The 15,171-nt window shown below is 31.3% G+C and overlaps 1 protein-coding gene across 1 annotated transcript; it reads left to right on the top strand.

The window, feature by feature from the left end:
- The first annotated feature begins 7,386 nt into the window (after positions 1-7,386).
- Positions 7,387-8,358, top strand: LOC132268500 (abscisic acid receptor PYL4-like). Its single transcript, XM_059769339.1, has one exon. The coding sequence runs from the start codon at positions 7,459-7,461 to the stop codon at positions 8,107-8,109; it is 651 nt and encodes a 216-aa protein (XP_059625322.1). The 5' UTR covers positions 7,387-7,458; the 3' UTR covers positions 8,110-8,358.
- Positions 8,359-15,171: the final 6,813 nt, after the last annotated feature.

Here is a 15,171-nt window from a genome sequence, read left to right on the forward strand (position 1 = left end):
TAATATAGACGTGATTTATAATAGTATAAAAATTATACTGCATAATAATTTAATAACATTATATTCTATATCAAATACTATTTTGTCACAAAAAATAATTTACATTATTATTTAATATATTATATATTAAAATATATTTTTATCAAATAAAAAATAATGAACACTATTTAATATATTCTATATTAAAAATATATATTTTTATTAACATTTAATATGCAGCTTAGTATATAAAAAAATAATATGAATTTTATTTGAAATAAATAGTACCTGTGTAGTAACAATAGTGAAAATGTTTCTACACTACAGTGCCGAAAATATAAGAAATATCTTTTTTATATTTTCTCTTTTCTTCACAAAAATTAAAAACGTTTTTTGTTATAAAAAAATAAAAAAACATATTATTGAACGCGATTTTTGTTTTCGTTTTTCCTTTTTAGGGGTTGACAACATAAAACAAAAAAAAAACGTTTCTCATTACTAAACACAACCTGAACTAAGCAGAGTTTTTTTTGTACAAAATAGAAAATTGTTTCCATAGTTGCAAACCAAACAAGCCCTAGGTTTTTTTTATTTTTTCTATCTTAGACAAGGAGTAGAGATATTAGGTTTTTCATTTTTTCTATCTTAGACAAAATTATCAGATTTAATTCTTGATTTTTTCTATGGAAATTAGGTTTTTTTTTTTGGATGGTGGAAGAAGAATTGCAAATACAGGATTGTGAGGGTTTGCCAGACCGGATGAAGATGGGTGGAAGGATACAATTAAAAATGAGTTAACCCATTAGATATGGGTATGCTCGATTGTCATAAGGATAATATTGTCTTTTAAAAAATATTGGTCACTCACATTACCGAAACAATAACGAATTGGGGGTATTTTGCAAAAAAATAAAATAGTTCAAAATAGTAGTTCAGGAGGTTTTTTGGGAGAGAGAAAAAAGTTCACGTGGTTTATTGCACTCTTCCCTATATTTAATGTATATATATTATAAAATGCATGATTTGCGGTTGCGGTGTAACGAACTCAAGCAAATATCGGCTGGTTTATGAATATGTGTAATGGCATCGGACCCTTGTAAGTCGCTTATCGATCTATACGGTGAACTATAATATAATGTATCGTATTATATAAGTCTATACGGCGAACTGTAATATAATGTATCGTATTATATAAGTTTTACGTTTGCGATTTAACGTATTGTGCCAGTGATGATGAGTAAGAGAAAGACTTTGTTGTAATTTTAATACCTTGCTATTTGTATCATCAATCAATTGTATCATGTTACATAAATAAAATTATTTTATTTTAGTAGATCTTATCACTACATGACAATATTAAATAAGCTGATGATATACTGTCATCACTACTGTCCACTTAATTTAGTTTTTCTCCATAAATAAGATTCAGGTTCCAATGCTTATACTGCCCCTCCCGTGGGTTATTGATCATGTAGTATTTTCTATCAATAATAAATAATAAGAAAAATAGTAACTATTTAGTAATTTGGTACATAAAATCAATATGCGTTTTAAGATTGACAATAAAAAACTCATAAATATTTATATATGAAAATTTAAAACAAATTTTTTACGTCAAATATATATATTTTCCACTGTCTATAGATTATTCATCATGCACTTGAAAAATGATCGCAACAACCAAATTTCATGCAGGCAGTAGGAAGGATAGAGAGACGAGCCAGTTATTTATCCTCGGACCAGCCAGTTGTTTTTAAAAGATTTTGTTTTTACATTTGCTCTTCAAGTAAAAGACTAAGCTAACATCTAATGGCACCTAAGTATTTATAGGCAACTCTTACTTCCTCAGTTTTTCTTAGGTTATTCTAGAGTTACAATTTCTAATATTTTCTCTTATTTAGATATTTGTATAGATATTTTTTACATGTCGGTTGCCTAGAATAATTTTGTCTAAATTTATTGATTTGTCAAGTTTTCCTTCTTCTAAATAATATATATATACATATATATATTATTTTAAGTGGTGTTTCGCTAGACGGCTAGACGGAAGCTATAGCTAGTACAAGTATGTGTTAACTTGTGTAAATATGTGAAGTGAGTGATAAACTAGGGAAAAAAGAAAAAGAAAAAAAGTGAGTGATAGAAAATAATAAGAGGGAATATGATAAGTTTGCGATCTGATGTGCAAGTAATTTGAGTAGGAACTGTTTGTAGACTTCAATTGTAATTTGTATCAAGTTGCCTCTAAATATAGATATATAGTTTTTATATTTATATATGTATACGGGATATATTTATATATATCTATATATATATATATATATATATATATATATATTAATTATGTATTGTTGAGGAAGAAACCCACATTAAAATGAATTTTTAATTTTAAGGTGTGTTGGATCACTTTAAAGTATTATTTGTTCTAATTCAATCTGACTTTATTATTAGGATCCATACATAAACCCCTCCATGATATAACTAAATAATCTGAGTATGTTGTTAGCAAAGAAATGTGTATAGTTTGTCACTGAAAGAATTTTAGTACACAAAATCTCGAATGAGGATTGAGCACTTACTAATTTGAATCTGAAAGTCACCATTAGACAGACATGATTATTAACAATAAATGTGACTATTCTTATATCAACAGTAATACAGTATATAAAATAAAAATATCAAATTTGGGCCAGAGTCTCACGTTCATAGGGAAGTCATTCGGTTGATATATTTAGAATGTTAATCAATAGACTACTAACAATTGGTGGAGAAATTATTAGATAATTTTGGTCTTTTTGACATTTAGTAGACTAATTCAATGAGAACCCTTCGATCATAAAATTTTATTATTTATTAATATAATTTTGTGGGATCATTTTCTCAATCCGACGATTTGTATTTAACTGATTCATCAAGTGTTACCATCAAATAATTTTTCACAATTAGTGACTTTTATATAATAATTGCAGGTGCGGGGCTAGTTCAACGATAGACCGTTTATTGTTTGGGGTATTTGGTCTGTATTCGAAACCCATTAGTATTATTTCTCCTCCCCTTTAACATATAACTTTCTAAACCCACTAACCATTGCCAGAATAATAAAAAAAAATTATATAATAATCTCCAATTGCATAGTTTAACTTTAACCTTATACAATTTCCCATCCATTGTATTACAATATATTAATTAAACACACATGGATAGAGTCATAAAACCATGGGCTGAGATTAAAAAAATAATAATAATCATAATGTCACGCTCAAAATTTTAAAATCTAAACTTCCAAAATAAGCCCAACATGTAACAAATGCTTATAATATAATCATGTCGGATTAAGTACGGATTAATAGTTTAAACACAACCAAAGATTCTTTAATTTATTTTTTTTATTTTTTCTTGGTAGAAGCTTCCTCCAACAAACATATCTAGTGGGAAAAAATCAAATTAAACATTTCAACTTGAAGAAAACTTTTCCCATCTCTATCCTCTCTTTCCCATCCCATTGGTCCTATAAATGATTCATTTCCTCAGCTAAGTAGTATGATATTTCCAAGTTGAGCATGTTGGCCCTATGAGTCAACCAGGCCGGTTCAGATATTTTTAATTGGTATTTGTTCAGGTAGAATTTTAAAATATAATTTTTGCTACCAAAATAGTATTATTTTTATTTTTTAATTTGTTGAATTATGCATGAATAGATGTTCCTTGTACTACATACAATGCACATTGAGGTAGGAACATTTGATAAATTTAACCCTCACTTATACTTAGTTTTTTTACATGATATATAATCAGAATATAAAAGAATTAAGTTGGAATATAGTTGTCTTTTAATGGGAACGTTTTTATCTATGCAAACATTTTGTTTTACGCGGGAAATTGCAACTTGTGCTCAACAGTTCCAATAGATAACTTGAAAGTTCATCTTCACAACCTGCTTAGCTCAAGTTGACAATTCTAGAAATTACAAATGGTACCTTCCAAATAAGGTATCAACATTGTTTTTGTTGAGGCATGACAAGCAACAAAGTTTTCCTTGAATCATTGTTAATTTTCTATTCAACTTGTATCTAGTACCATGACTTTATTGCCCTGTGTCTGTAAATGCAAAAAATAAATGATATGAGACGGTGATTTTGAACAACAATAATTTATGATGGGTATCATTAGAAATTGTGGGGACATATATGAAATTTTTATAAAAAATAAGGATATTTTAAAGATTTTTACAAAATATATAGAAAATTTTGTAAATAAAAAACACTTCAGTGGGGGCGGCTGCCCCCGCCCTTCGTGCTTCATGGGTCCGTGCCAGTTTGAGTGTATGAGACTTCGGTCATTGTAGGGTTTGAGGAGGGTTAGATGTATGTAACTTTACATTCGCATGGAAAAATTGTCTCCATTTTTGAATCCGTGTCATTGAGGTCATAATGAAGCAATTTTACTCTTGATGCAGCGTATAAAAGTATCGAATTGGCGTCTTCGAATTGAGACTGAAATTCAAGAAAATTTAGTTCAAAATTTTTCCAAACATAGTTTGAATATACATATTTTTTTAAATTTTCAACAAAATCTAACTTATTGAAAAATGAAAAAAAAAAAAAATTAGAATAGTGGGAGATTAGTAACCAATTATATATTAAGTTTTAGGAAAGGGCGGATGGAGGCTGCTAGTCAAGGGTTTGATTTCATGGAGACCTCCAAGTTGATAGGTCTTCTTTGTATGAACATAATGTGAATGCTAGGTTCCAACATGTTAAAAAAGAAAAAGGGTACCAAGTTGTTGATGGAAATCAAGGGAGTGTGGAGCAATAGAGAAATGGTTAAAGGTCAAAAAAGAAGAGTTTATGGGTTTGGAATCGCGTAAAAGATGTACTGCAAAATAGTAAATTAATTTAAATAAATGATGGTTAAAGGTTGTTTTTTCCCTGGATGGTGAGAGAATTAAAGTTGATGATGGTAGGGTAACCAAGTACAAGATTAGTTGATGGTGAAGTTACTAAACTACCCTTACTTTTTTAGTATACAACTTCTTATAATAAATGTCTGTCCAAAATAAGTACTACCTCGTCCAATTTTAAATAATTACAGTTCCGAATATGTCATTTAAAATAAAAATAATACTTAGGTCTTTACTAGTGATGATCTACACCATTCTCACTAGTGATATGGATCAATAATAAATTATCATTTTGTAATTTTGTAAGTGAATATTTACCCATTATATTTAATTTAATAATTAAAAATAATATATATATTTATTATTAGTTTATATCACTAACTAACGAGAGATGGTGTACATTCTCACTAGCACAAATTTAAAATAAAATAGGATAAAGAGAACAATTAAGATAGTGGCAGGCCAATACCTTGGTTGGAAATTTGCCACGATAGTAAAGGCTAATTTACCAGTTAGTTGGTCGGGTGGACCTTAGAAGTGATTTGACCTTATGTCCTTGGTAATGATTTTGAAACTTTATCTTTAAAATTTTTAAATGCAAGTTCCTTTCAAATTTTTCATTATTTTAAATAAAATACTAAAATTTATCATTGCCAAGTTTATAGTTTTTTACAATTTTTATCAAACGTTACTCTATGTCTAAATCTTATTAAATAAACGAAGTAGGTATAGTTTTTAGAAATTTAAATAAACCCCCTTTTATAATGTGGAATATACATTGATCTAACTTTGCGGCTTCACTTCTTTTAATTATAGATTACCAAACATAAAATCCTACACTTATAAACACACATACACACATACGTGTGGTTGTACATCACAAAATTTTAATTAATACTAAAAATCAGGGGTAAACTATTCAATTTCACTTCATCAACATATATCTTTGGCTTTTATCTTATATAAATGGGATTTATCTTTTTATTTTATTTTATTATCATTTATATATAAATGGAGCTGGTTAAACATTTTTTTTCTATAATTTTTTATTAAAAGCTATTTTCTCTATTATATTATATTTATTAAACCAAGTGTTATATATTTTTAAGTATAATATTTCCTCTTTGTATTAGTGTCAATTTATTATGTTGTCAAATTAAAACTGCATGCACTTTTATTCTAAATATTTGAGGCCTTTAGTCTATAAGGGAGATGCAACACGGAGTATATATTTTTTTTTTTTGGCTTTTGAATGATATATAAATTTTTTTTTGCGAGTGAATAAAATTTTTTTTGGTAAGTTAATCGTAAATGATTTATTGCATACGAAAATAATTTTGTTGTATTAATTAAGTTAAATAAAAAAGATTTAATTGGGAGAAACTAAATCATATTAAAATAATCATAATAATATCACAATCAGTGAAAAATAAAAATTATTTTATTTTAAAATCTTTGTGGATAAGATATGTCAAGATTATTGTGATATACTCCACCTAATTACACCGATAAATTTTCATCACTTAATCATTGCCGAAAAAATATCTAAATTCCACCCCCACCTTAACATTTTATCCTATAATTTCTCTATTACAGTCACGCTAGTAAATATTCTCTTATTATTCAAATAGTTTCTCTCACTCTTACAATTGGTTGGTTACAAATGATCGATAGACTATTATCTGTTTATAAACATTGTTTCTATAATAATATTGTATACTTTCTATACATATTTACAAACTCATTCTAAAATCTTTCAACTCTCTCCCTCATTTTACAATCTTTTACGTAATTTTGAAACACTCCGAAACTCATTTTTTAATGCCATACACGCATCATGTTGAGTCTACCTCAATACTCTCGTGATAAACAATAGTATCATAATGTTTTTTTAGTGTTTCAAAATATATGTTAAAGTGAGATTGAATAATTTGAATTTTTAAAAATTTTCAACATGATAATATACATTAAAATAAATATTCACGGCTGAAAATGAATTATTAAATTGAAACAGAAGCAGAAGTAAAGAGAATTAGTCCGACCAGGCGTCGCCTCCCACTTGAGCGCAATACAGATTCAAATGGCATTGAAAGTCATTCCATACGTAACGTTAATGTAGACTGTAGAGTGGCAATTAGCGTAATAAAACAGAAACAAAGGGGCATCTGTTTTCATGTCTGCGTCCAAACAAGTTGCAAGTTGACGACCCACTTGCAACTAGTCCGGCGTAAGCCGTGTGATAAGATTAGCTCCAGTCCACTCTACAAACTTTTCTTCGAAGAAACAGCAAAACTAATACAAGTTGTCAAAGAAAATCTCTCCCATAGTCCCACCGTCTCTCTATAATATATATATATATATATATATAGATATATATCGGTTCTGATTCTTTGAACGGTTATGATTACTCACACAGGTGAATTCAATTAGTGTGAATGATCATAGTCGTTGGATGCAGTATAACTGAATCCTCTCTCACACACGCATATATTTATATATATGTGTAACATCTTTATCACTAACGCCTATCGTTAGCCGTCTTTCCAAGAAGAGTGACAAGAGAGAGAGACACGAAAGAAATGCCTTCCTCTCTTCAACTCCACAGAATCAAGACAGCCAACTCCGCCACCGCCACCGCCACCGCCACCACCACAGCTGCCATAGACTGTTACAAACAGTGTCAAACCACATGGCGCGTCCCTCTCTCCATTACTGTACCTGACAACATCTCACGCGACCACACCCACGCCGTCGGACCCAACCAGTGCTGCTCCGCGGTGGTACGGACCATCTCCGCCCCAATATCGGCCGTGTGGTCCGTCGTCCGCCGTTTCGACAACCCCCAGGCCTACAAGCACTTCCTCAAGAGCTGCGACGTCATCGTTGGCAACGGCAACGTCGGCACTCTCAGGGAAGTCCGCGTGGTGTCCGGACTTCCGGCGGCTTCGAGCACCGAACTTCTCGAAATCCTCGACGACGAGAGGCATGTTATGAGCTTCAAGATCGTCGGCGGCGATCACCGGCTCAACAATTACCGGTCTGTGACCACTCTACACTCGTCGCCGAGTGGTAATGGGACAGTTGTGGTTGAATCATATGTAGTTGATGTACCGGTGGGCAACACGAAGGAAGAGACGATGGTGTTCGTTGACACAATTGTCCGGTGCAACTTGCAGTCATTGGCTCAAATCGCCAAGAATTTGGCAAAAATTAACCCTAAATCATCGTGAATTATGTGGGTAATTTTTTCATAGCTCTGATTTTTTTTTTTTTGGTGATGTCCCATTGTGGGTCAGATCGTTTATGGTTGATGATTGACACCCAGAAGTGGAAAATGGAAATCCACAGCTACATATATATAGCTTCCATGAACTCTCTGAGATTGCAGTTGTTGATGGTGATATCGCTATGTACTTATGGTTTTTTTATATATATACATATGACTGATTTTGTTCTATTAATGTTGCTTTTTCATGGTATATTATTCTGTATTCTCCCAAGTTCTAGTTATGTATTTATGAACAATAATATGTTGTGTGTGTGTATATATATATATATATATATATATGAGATATTTCATATTCGGGATATACTGGTCTGCATGAGGCACTTGTTCTTCCACAAATGTATATATAGCATATTATTCATATATATATAAACCCTTGCATTAATCTAAAGTATTTAACTAATTTGTTTCTCGGTTTATTGTATTTAAGATATGGATTTTAATATTATTAATGACGTGATGATAATGATACACACGTGTTGGATGTGTATATAAACATCCATCCATATTTTACAATTGAATTAGCAAATTATGATAAATTTGCCAAGTGAATTTTATTTTTATTTTTTATTGGTACAATTGAATTATTAAATTAAACTTGTGCTCAAATTACTCACTTGTTTTTTTTTTTTTTTTTTTGATACATAAGCTCAAATTACTCACTTGAGTATAGCACGACAGTATATATAGGCGTGAGTTAACTTGATTAATATATTTACATCTGAGTGATACGTAAATACGTGTGAATGATATGAACACGCAAACAGAAATAACCTAATTCGCTGACCATACCAGCCGGCCTAATGGGCTAAGATGTGATTGTTGTTTTAATAACACATTTATCAATTTGTAGCTAGATAAATTAGCTGTAGGTAACTAAGTTTTCTTGTTAGCCCATAGGTTATAGCTTATAAACTTCATTAATGTAAAAACAGTGTCGGTTGGCAACTTTTGACCATAAAGATTCGCATTCTACATTGCACTAAAAACATGTTAGTATGCTACAAAATTCCCACTTGATCAAGGTTATTAAGTTTGTATTGGTAATATAATTTCTTCGTGACAGATAATTTGTAAAATAAAACACTTCTATATATTGACAAGCGTGATTAGTTCACGTTACACTTTTTTTTTTTTTTTCTTCATAAATAAATATATGTTTTGGGATGCAAGTGGGGTTCATTTACGTTACACTTTTCTTCTTTATTCTAATTACTTTTTTGTTATTCTACCAATTAAAATATTAATTGTTTCACGTTTCTAACTGCAAGCAAGAGAAATATCTAAACACCCCATATCTTTTTAGAAGGAATATTTGAACTTTTCACTCGATTTATATTTTAAAAAAAACATGTAAAAAATATATAGAAATATTTTATATTAGGGCATGCATGAAAAATTCAAAAGCTACTTTAAAATAATAGTCGTGATGGAGGAATCAACACAGCTACCCCAACTTGGTTATATTATAAATCAATTTGCAGTACGAACAAAAGCAAGTTGTTATTTTTTTTTTCTTTTCTCTCTCCTCTTCTCTTTCTATATTTTTATATTGTGATTGGAAGAGGATGATGAACTTGCAAGTTGATTTTGCAACTGTACAAGGAGGCTTTTAATGACCAAGATCAGCGAGAAAAAAAATATGTATATAATTAATATCGCAGTCCAATTGCTTAACAGGGCAATTTTATAGAGTCCAATTTTAATTAATATTATAAGCGTTAGTCTAAAGGTACGATCCCTTGATAGTCGAATATTCGAGTCCAAACAATATTCAGTGTATATTTATTTGAACTTCCAAAAAAACAGTTGACGTTATTAGTACTTCAATAATTTTTGTTTTTTTCGGAAGGTTCAATATTTTTTCAATTAAAGAGGAGTGCTCGTCACCAATAGAATATACTTCAGATGGATGGAATATTGTAATATTGTGCCTTACATGAATCTTTTATGCATAAAGCCATCCTTTTGGTTATCATTATTTAAAATGACGGCTGATAGTGAAACTTAGAAAGTGGAGTCGCAAAAAAAAAAAAAAAACTCAGTATATTCTTAATTAGGATGTAAGTTGGGTTGATCCAATTCAGTCCAGTCACAATTCGAATCGAGTTAGATTGGGCCAACTCGAATTGTATTTAACATGAGTTATGGTCATAATTCAACCTGAATATTTTTGGACGAATTGGATCGGATTGACGGGTTGAGTTTTTTTTTAAAAATTTATATATATATATATATATATATTATATATATATTTGATTACATTATTATTATTAACAACAAATTATATATTTTATTTAAGGCAAATCATTTTAGCCTCCCCAATCGCCTCTCTCTAAGGGTATGTTTGGTACGGTGGATTTGAAGGGGGAGGATAAGATTAGTTATGAGGGAAAGGAAAGGAAAGGGAAAGGAAGGATTATTTTAACCCTCCATTGTGTTTGGTTAGTCAATGAAGGAAAAGAAAGGAAAGGATAATAATTATATTTGGGAGAAGAAAGGAAATGAAAGGATAATAATAAATTTACTATTATACCCTTATTATATATATATATATATATATATAGTATACTTGCAAAAAAAAAAAAAAAAGCAAATCATTTCAGCTCCCCATTCTCACCTCCATCCCCATTATATATATATATATATATATATATATATATATATATATATATAATAAAAGGAAAGAAACAAGAAAAGGAAAGAAAAATTTCTTTCTTGAACAAGGGCGATCCAGATCTGGCTGTAGCACCTTCGTTCTTGAAGGTTCCGATCCAGGGCAAATCATTTCAGCCTTCCCAATCTTGGCCTCCATCTCTATTATCGTTCTCAACTCTCTCTCTCTTTCTCTCTCTACAAGATTCAGAAGTTCAGAACCCAAACCCATATATTTCAGTTTATCTTTCTGTCTGCAAGAATCAAAAATTCAAAACCCGTATCAGTATATCAGATTGTTCAGAAAATCAAAACCCATATCTTTCAAGTTTCCATCGTCGCTGTTCCAGTTCGGGTTCGCCATCGCCGCTGTTCCAGTTCGGGTTCGCCGTTGCCCGCCGTCTCTCCATTCTTTCTGCAACTGCTATCTTGTATGTATATTGATTTGAGGGTAAAATTGGCATCATCAACCATTACCTTCCCTTTCCTTCCATTTCCTCCCATTTTTGGGAGGTTAAACAAATCACTGTGGAAGGCTATGCATAACCCTCCAAACCCTTCCCTTTCCTTCCCTTCCCTTCCACCCATTTTACCCAAACACAATTTTTTAGTTACCCTCCATCACCTTCCCTTCCCTTTCCTCCCATTTCTACTCTACCAAACTGAGCCTAAAGGCAAACCATGGATCCAAGGTCTCTTAGCTGCTTCTTCCTTACCTCCCTAAGATTCATAGAAGGGTCTTCCGTAGGTGTCAATCTGAGGCTGCCTTGACTATTGCCATTGAAAGGATATTTCAGATAAGTTCTATAGTTTTTTTGTCGCCTCTTTACCCTTGCTGCCCCCCCTCTCTCTCTCTCTGCAACAACTGCAAACTACAAAATCTACAAGAATCAAAACTTCAAAACCCATATATTTCAGTTTCATCTATCTGTCTGCAACAATCAAAAGTTCAAAACCCATATCGGCATATCATTTCAGATTGTTCAAAAAATCAAAACCCAGATCTTTCAGTTTCCCTCACCCTGTTCTAGATCGGGTTCGCCGTTCGCAAGCTTCAACCGCTTTCTCTCAACTCTCAAGCTTCCCCCCCCCCTCTCTCTCTCTGCAACTGCTAACTTGAATGTATGGGGACGGCAGTAGAGAGAGGGGAGGAGAGAGAACAAAAAAAAAAAAAAAAAATTATTTTTATTTTTGGGTTTTGGGTTGGGTTCGGGTTGAATCCGAGTCCAACCCGAATATGTCTGGGTTTTGACAAAATTCAACCCGAACATGAACCCGATTTGTAAACTTAAAGTCCAAATTTTAAATTTTTGGATTGGGCTTGGGTTGGGCTGGGTTAGCCCGCCCAAATTGCAGCCCTGTTCTTAATTATGTTGGCTGCTTCAATGTTCCTTAATTGTGTCAGTCGAGCTATATGATGGAAACTTTACCTTCACTGCATGCACTATAATATTCTTTTCTATGAATGATCGACTTAGTTCATTGCGACTATCTGTGTTCTCTCAAATTACACTTCAAACCTTAAACACTCTTATATATTGAATTACATTCATACCCCATAAAAAAAACGGATGGATTAAACGGTTAGAATTTTTTTTTTCTTTTATTTTGAGGTAAAAATTGCGGCCGACACTGAAATAAAATTCGGGCCACAATATATATCACAAGCACGGTAAGGAACATGGCTCTATAATTTTTTTACTCTTTGAGTGATTGTCGCAAGAAGTTGTAAAAAGTATCCTCTTTGAAATCATTCTACATGAATTTGTAAATTTTTTTTTAGTATACATGTAAGAAAAGCAACTGCTTGTATTTTCTCTCTCCTTCAAATCTAGTTTTCTCAAAAGTTAATGTCCATGAAAGACTGAACTCCTCCGTAGGACGGATCTAGAAATTCATATAAGGAAAAAATTATATAGAGAGGTTTTTTCATAATTTCAGTGAGGGCAATTGCATAATTTTATGTGTATAAATGCAAAAAAGTATAAATTCAGGAGTCAAAAATGCAATAATAAAAAATTTCAGTGGGGGCGGATGCTCCCACCGAGCCCTTCACAGATCCGTGCTTGCTCCTATGTATTCACTGTGTAGACAATTCGAGTTCAAACATGTCAAATTGTGTTGTAATGAAATGAAACCGTTATCCTCTTCTAAAAAAAATCTTGTAAATAAATAAAAAAACTTTCTATCTCCTCTCCACCATCGTTATCCTCTCCTAAAAAAAATCTTGTAAATAAATAAAAAATTTAAGTGTAAGAGCAACTTGATCATTTTATGAATTTTTTTTACAAGTTTTAATGGAGAGGGGTGGAGGAGGTTGTTGAGCATATACCCAAATATCAAGAAAGTCAAAATAATAAATCTTAAACACTCTACTGGTATGAAATTTGTTCAAACTTCAAGGTATGTGTAATTTACTCTAATATATTTATGTAACACGTGACAACAAAAAATACTTATGGGTTTAGGTTGGTTTGTCCAAAAGGCCCATACCTTCAATCCCAAGCCAACATGATCTTAAATTTCGGATATGAATATGATTCCAAGTTTTAAATTAAAACTTAAGTCCAAATTTGTCCACTTGTTCGAACTTGTTAACAACACTTTACATATTTTATAAGGTGAAGTACAAAAAAAAAAACCCTTGGCAGTTTAAAAAGTGTGCTAACAAGATTCTTCACGTTCAAATTTCACTCCTTTAGTATGTAAAGTGAACAAAAAAGTGCTTCTAAAAATCAAAAAGTGGCATGTGCGGGTCATGTGACCAAAACAGCCTCTCTAACACCAATTTTACCCTTTATTTGTTTCAAAATTGCCCCTCCCTCAATTCTCTCTCTCTCTCTCTCTCTATATGTATATGTATATATATTAAGTTTTCTCTCTAATTCTCTCACTAACCCCTTACATTATTCCAGCAGCTCTGTTTCTCTGTTCCCAATCTGCTTGAGAATTTGTAGTGAAGCTAACCGAAACTTTTTTTTTAATGAAACAACAAATTTTGATCATTATATATATCGTTAATTTTTTATTTATTTTTGATAAAATAACAAAATTTTATCACAAAGTTTTATGTATACACACACACACACATTTCATTAATGATCTAAAACTATCTATTTTGATGAATTATGAAATAAATTCAAGTTAGAAGTAGTGAAAATTCCATAAATTTGATTCCATCATGTGTCTTCTCAAAGAAACAATTTTGGAAATGTTTGAAATTTCAAAATTGCAGAATAAATAAACTAACAAATTGTTAGTATAAAATAAAATAAAACAAAAATTAAAAACTCAAGCATGAAAGATTATTACATCATTTTGACTTCCAGAAAGAGAATTTTAGACGCGGCTCAAACAAGAGGCTGAGGACCAATTTTCCAGTTGCTACGCCATCCCGAATTCTTGTAAGAACATACTCAAGTTACAAGATTTTAGCAAGTCTTTTTCTTTTACAAAATAATCAATTAAAATAGAAGGGTTTTTTTTTTATTTATAAAAAACACACACACACCAAAGATAAGAACAGAGAAAACCAGTAGAGATCCCACTATAATAAAAACTAAAATTGAATATTAATGGATCAATTTAAATTCAGATTATAGAGGAAACAAAATTAGATAATTTACATAAAAAAAGAAATTACAAATTCGCTACTATTACCTAATTATGAAAGGTGATATGAGCACATTGTCAATGACATCTCGAAAAAAAAAAAAAAAAAAAAAATTCTTTTGAAGTTCAAATGTCTATTATTAATTTATTACCCTTTCACATTTTCCATCCAAATACATTAATTTTACAAATGTATAATGTATGTTTTATGCTTCGGTCATGGTATATCATGTAAGAGGTCGCACCGTAAATACTTATGGGTTTAGGATCAATTCGTCAGGTTGAAAAATGACTGAATATAAAAAGTAAGTAATAATATCTTGTTTTTCATATAAGAGAAGGGTAAAATTATCTAAATATAAAATTCGGTTAATAAGTCTATGGAAAAGATAACGTTCGGAGTGTCGTTGAGTAAATATGCCAAATATCAAAATAAATCAAAGTAATGTCGTTGAGTAAATATGATAAATATCAAAATAAATCAAAGTAATAAATATTGAACGGTCTTTTTCATCCTCCAAGAGAGCCTTTCCCTTCTCACTCACGGTATGATCGGGTTATTGTTGAAGGAGACGGCCTCACTCACACTCCCTCCAACACCATTGCTTACAAAATTGGAAATTAGGTCTCGCGTTGTCGCATGGGCCACCTCGAGTAGGCTTGTATCAGCCCTTAAGCATTCCAAAGCCTCCTACTTTATAATATATGTATGTCATTGCATTTCTTCTCCTAAAAACAA

The sequence above is a fragment of the Cornus florida genome, unplaced genomic scaffold (assembly GCF_030987335.1).
Source record: "Cornus florida cultivar Cherokee Brave unplaced genomic scaffold, ASM3098733v1 CherokeeBrave_3.0.0_Hap2_Chr08, whole genome shotgun sequence".
NCBI lineage: Eukaryota > Viridiplantae > Streptophyta > Magnoliopsida > Cornales > Cornaceae > Cornus > Cornus florida.

Coding starts and splice junctions, on each gene's coding strand:
- LOC132268500 (XM_059769339.1), top strand. CDS start 7,459: ATGCCTTCCTCTCTTCAACTCCACAGAATCAAGACAGCCAACTCCGCC.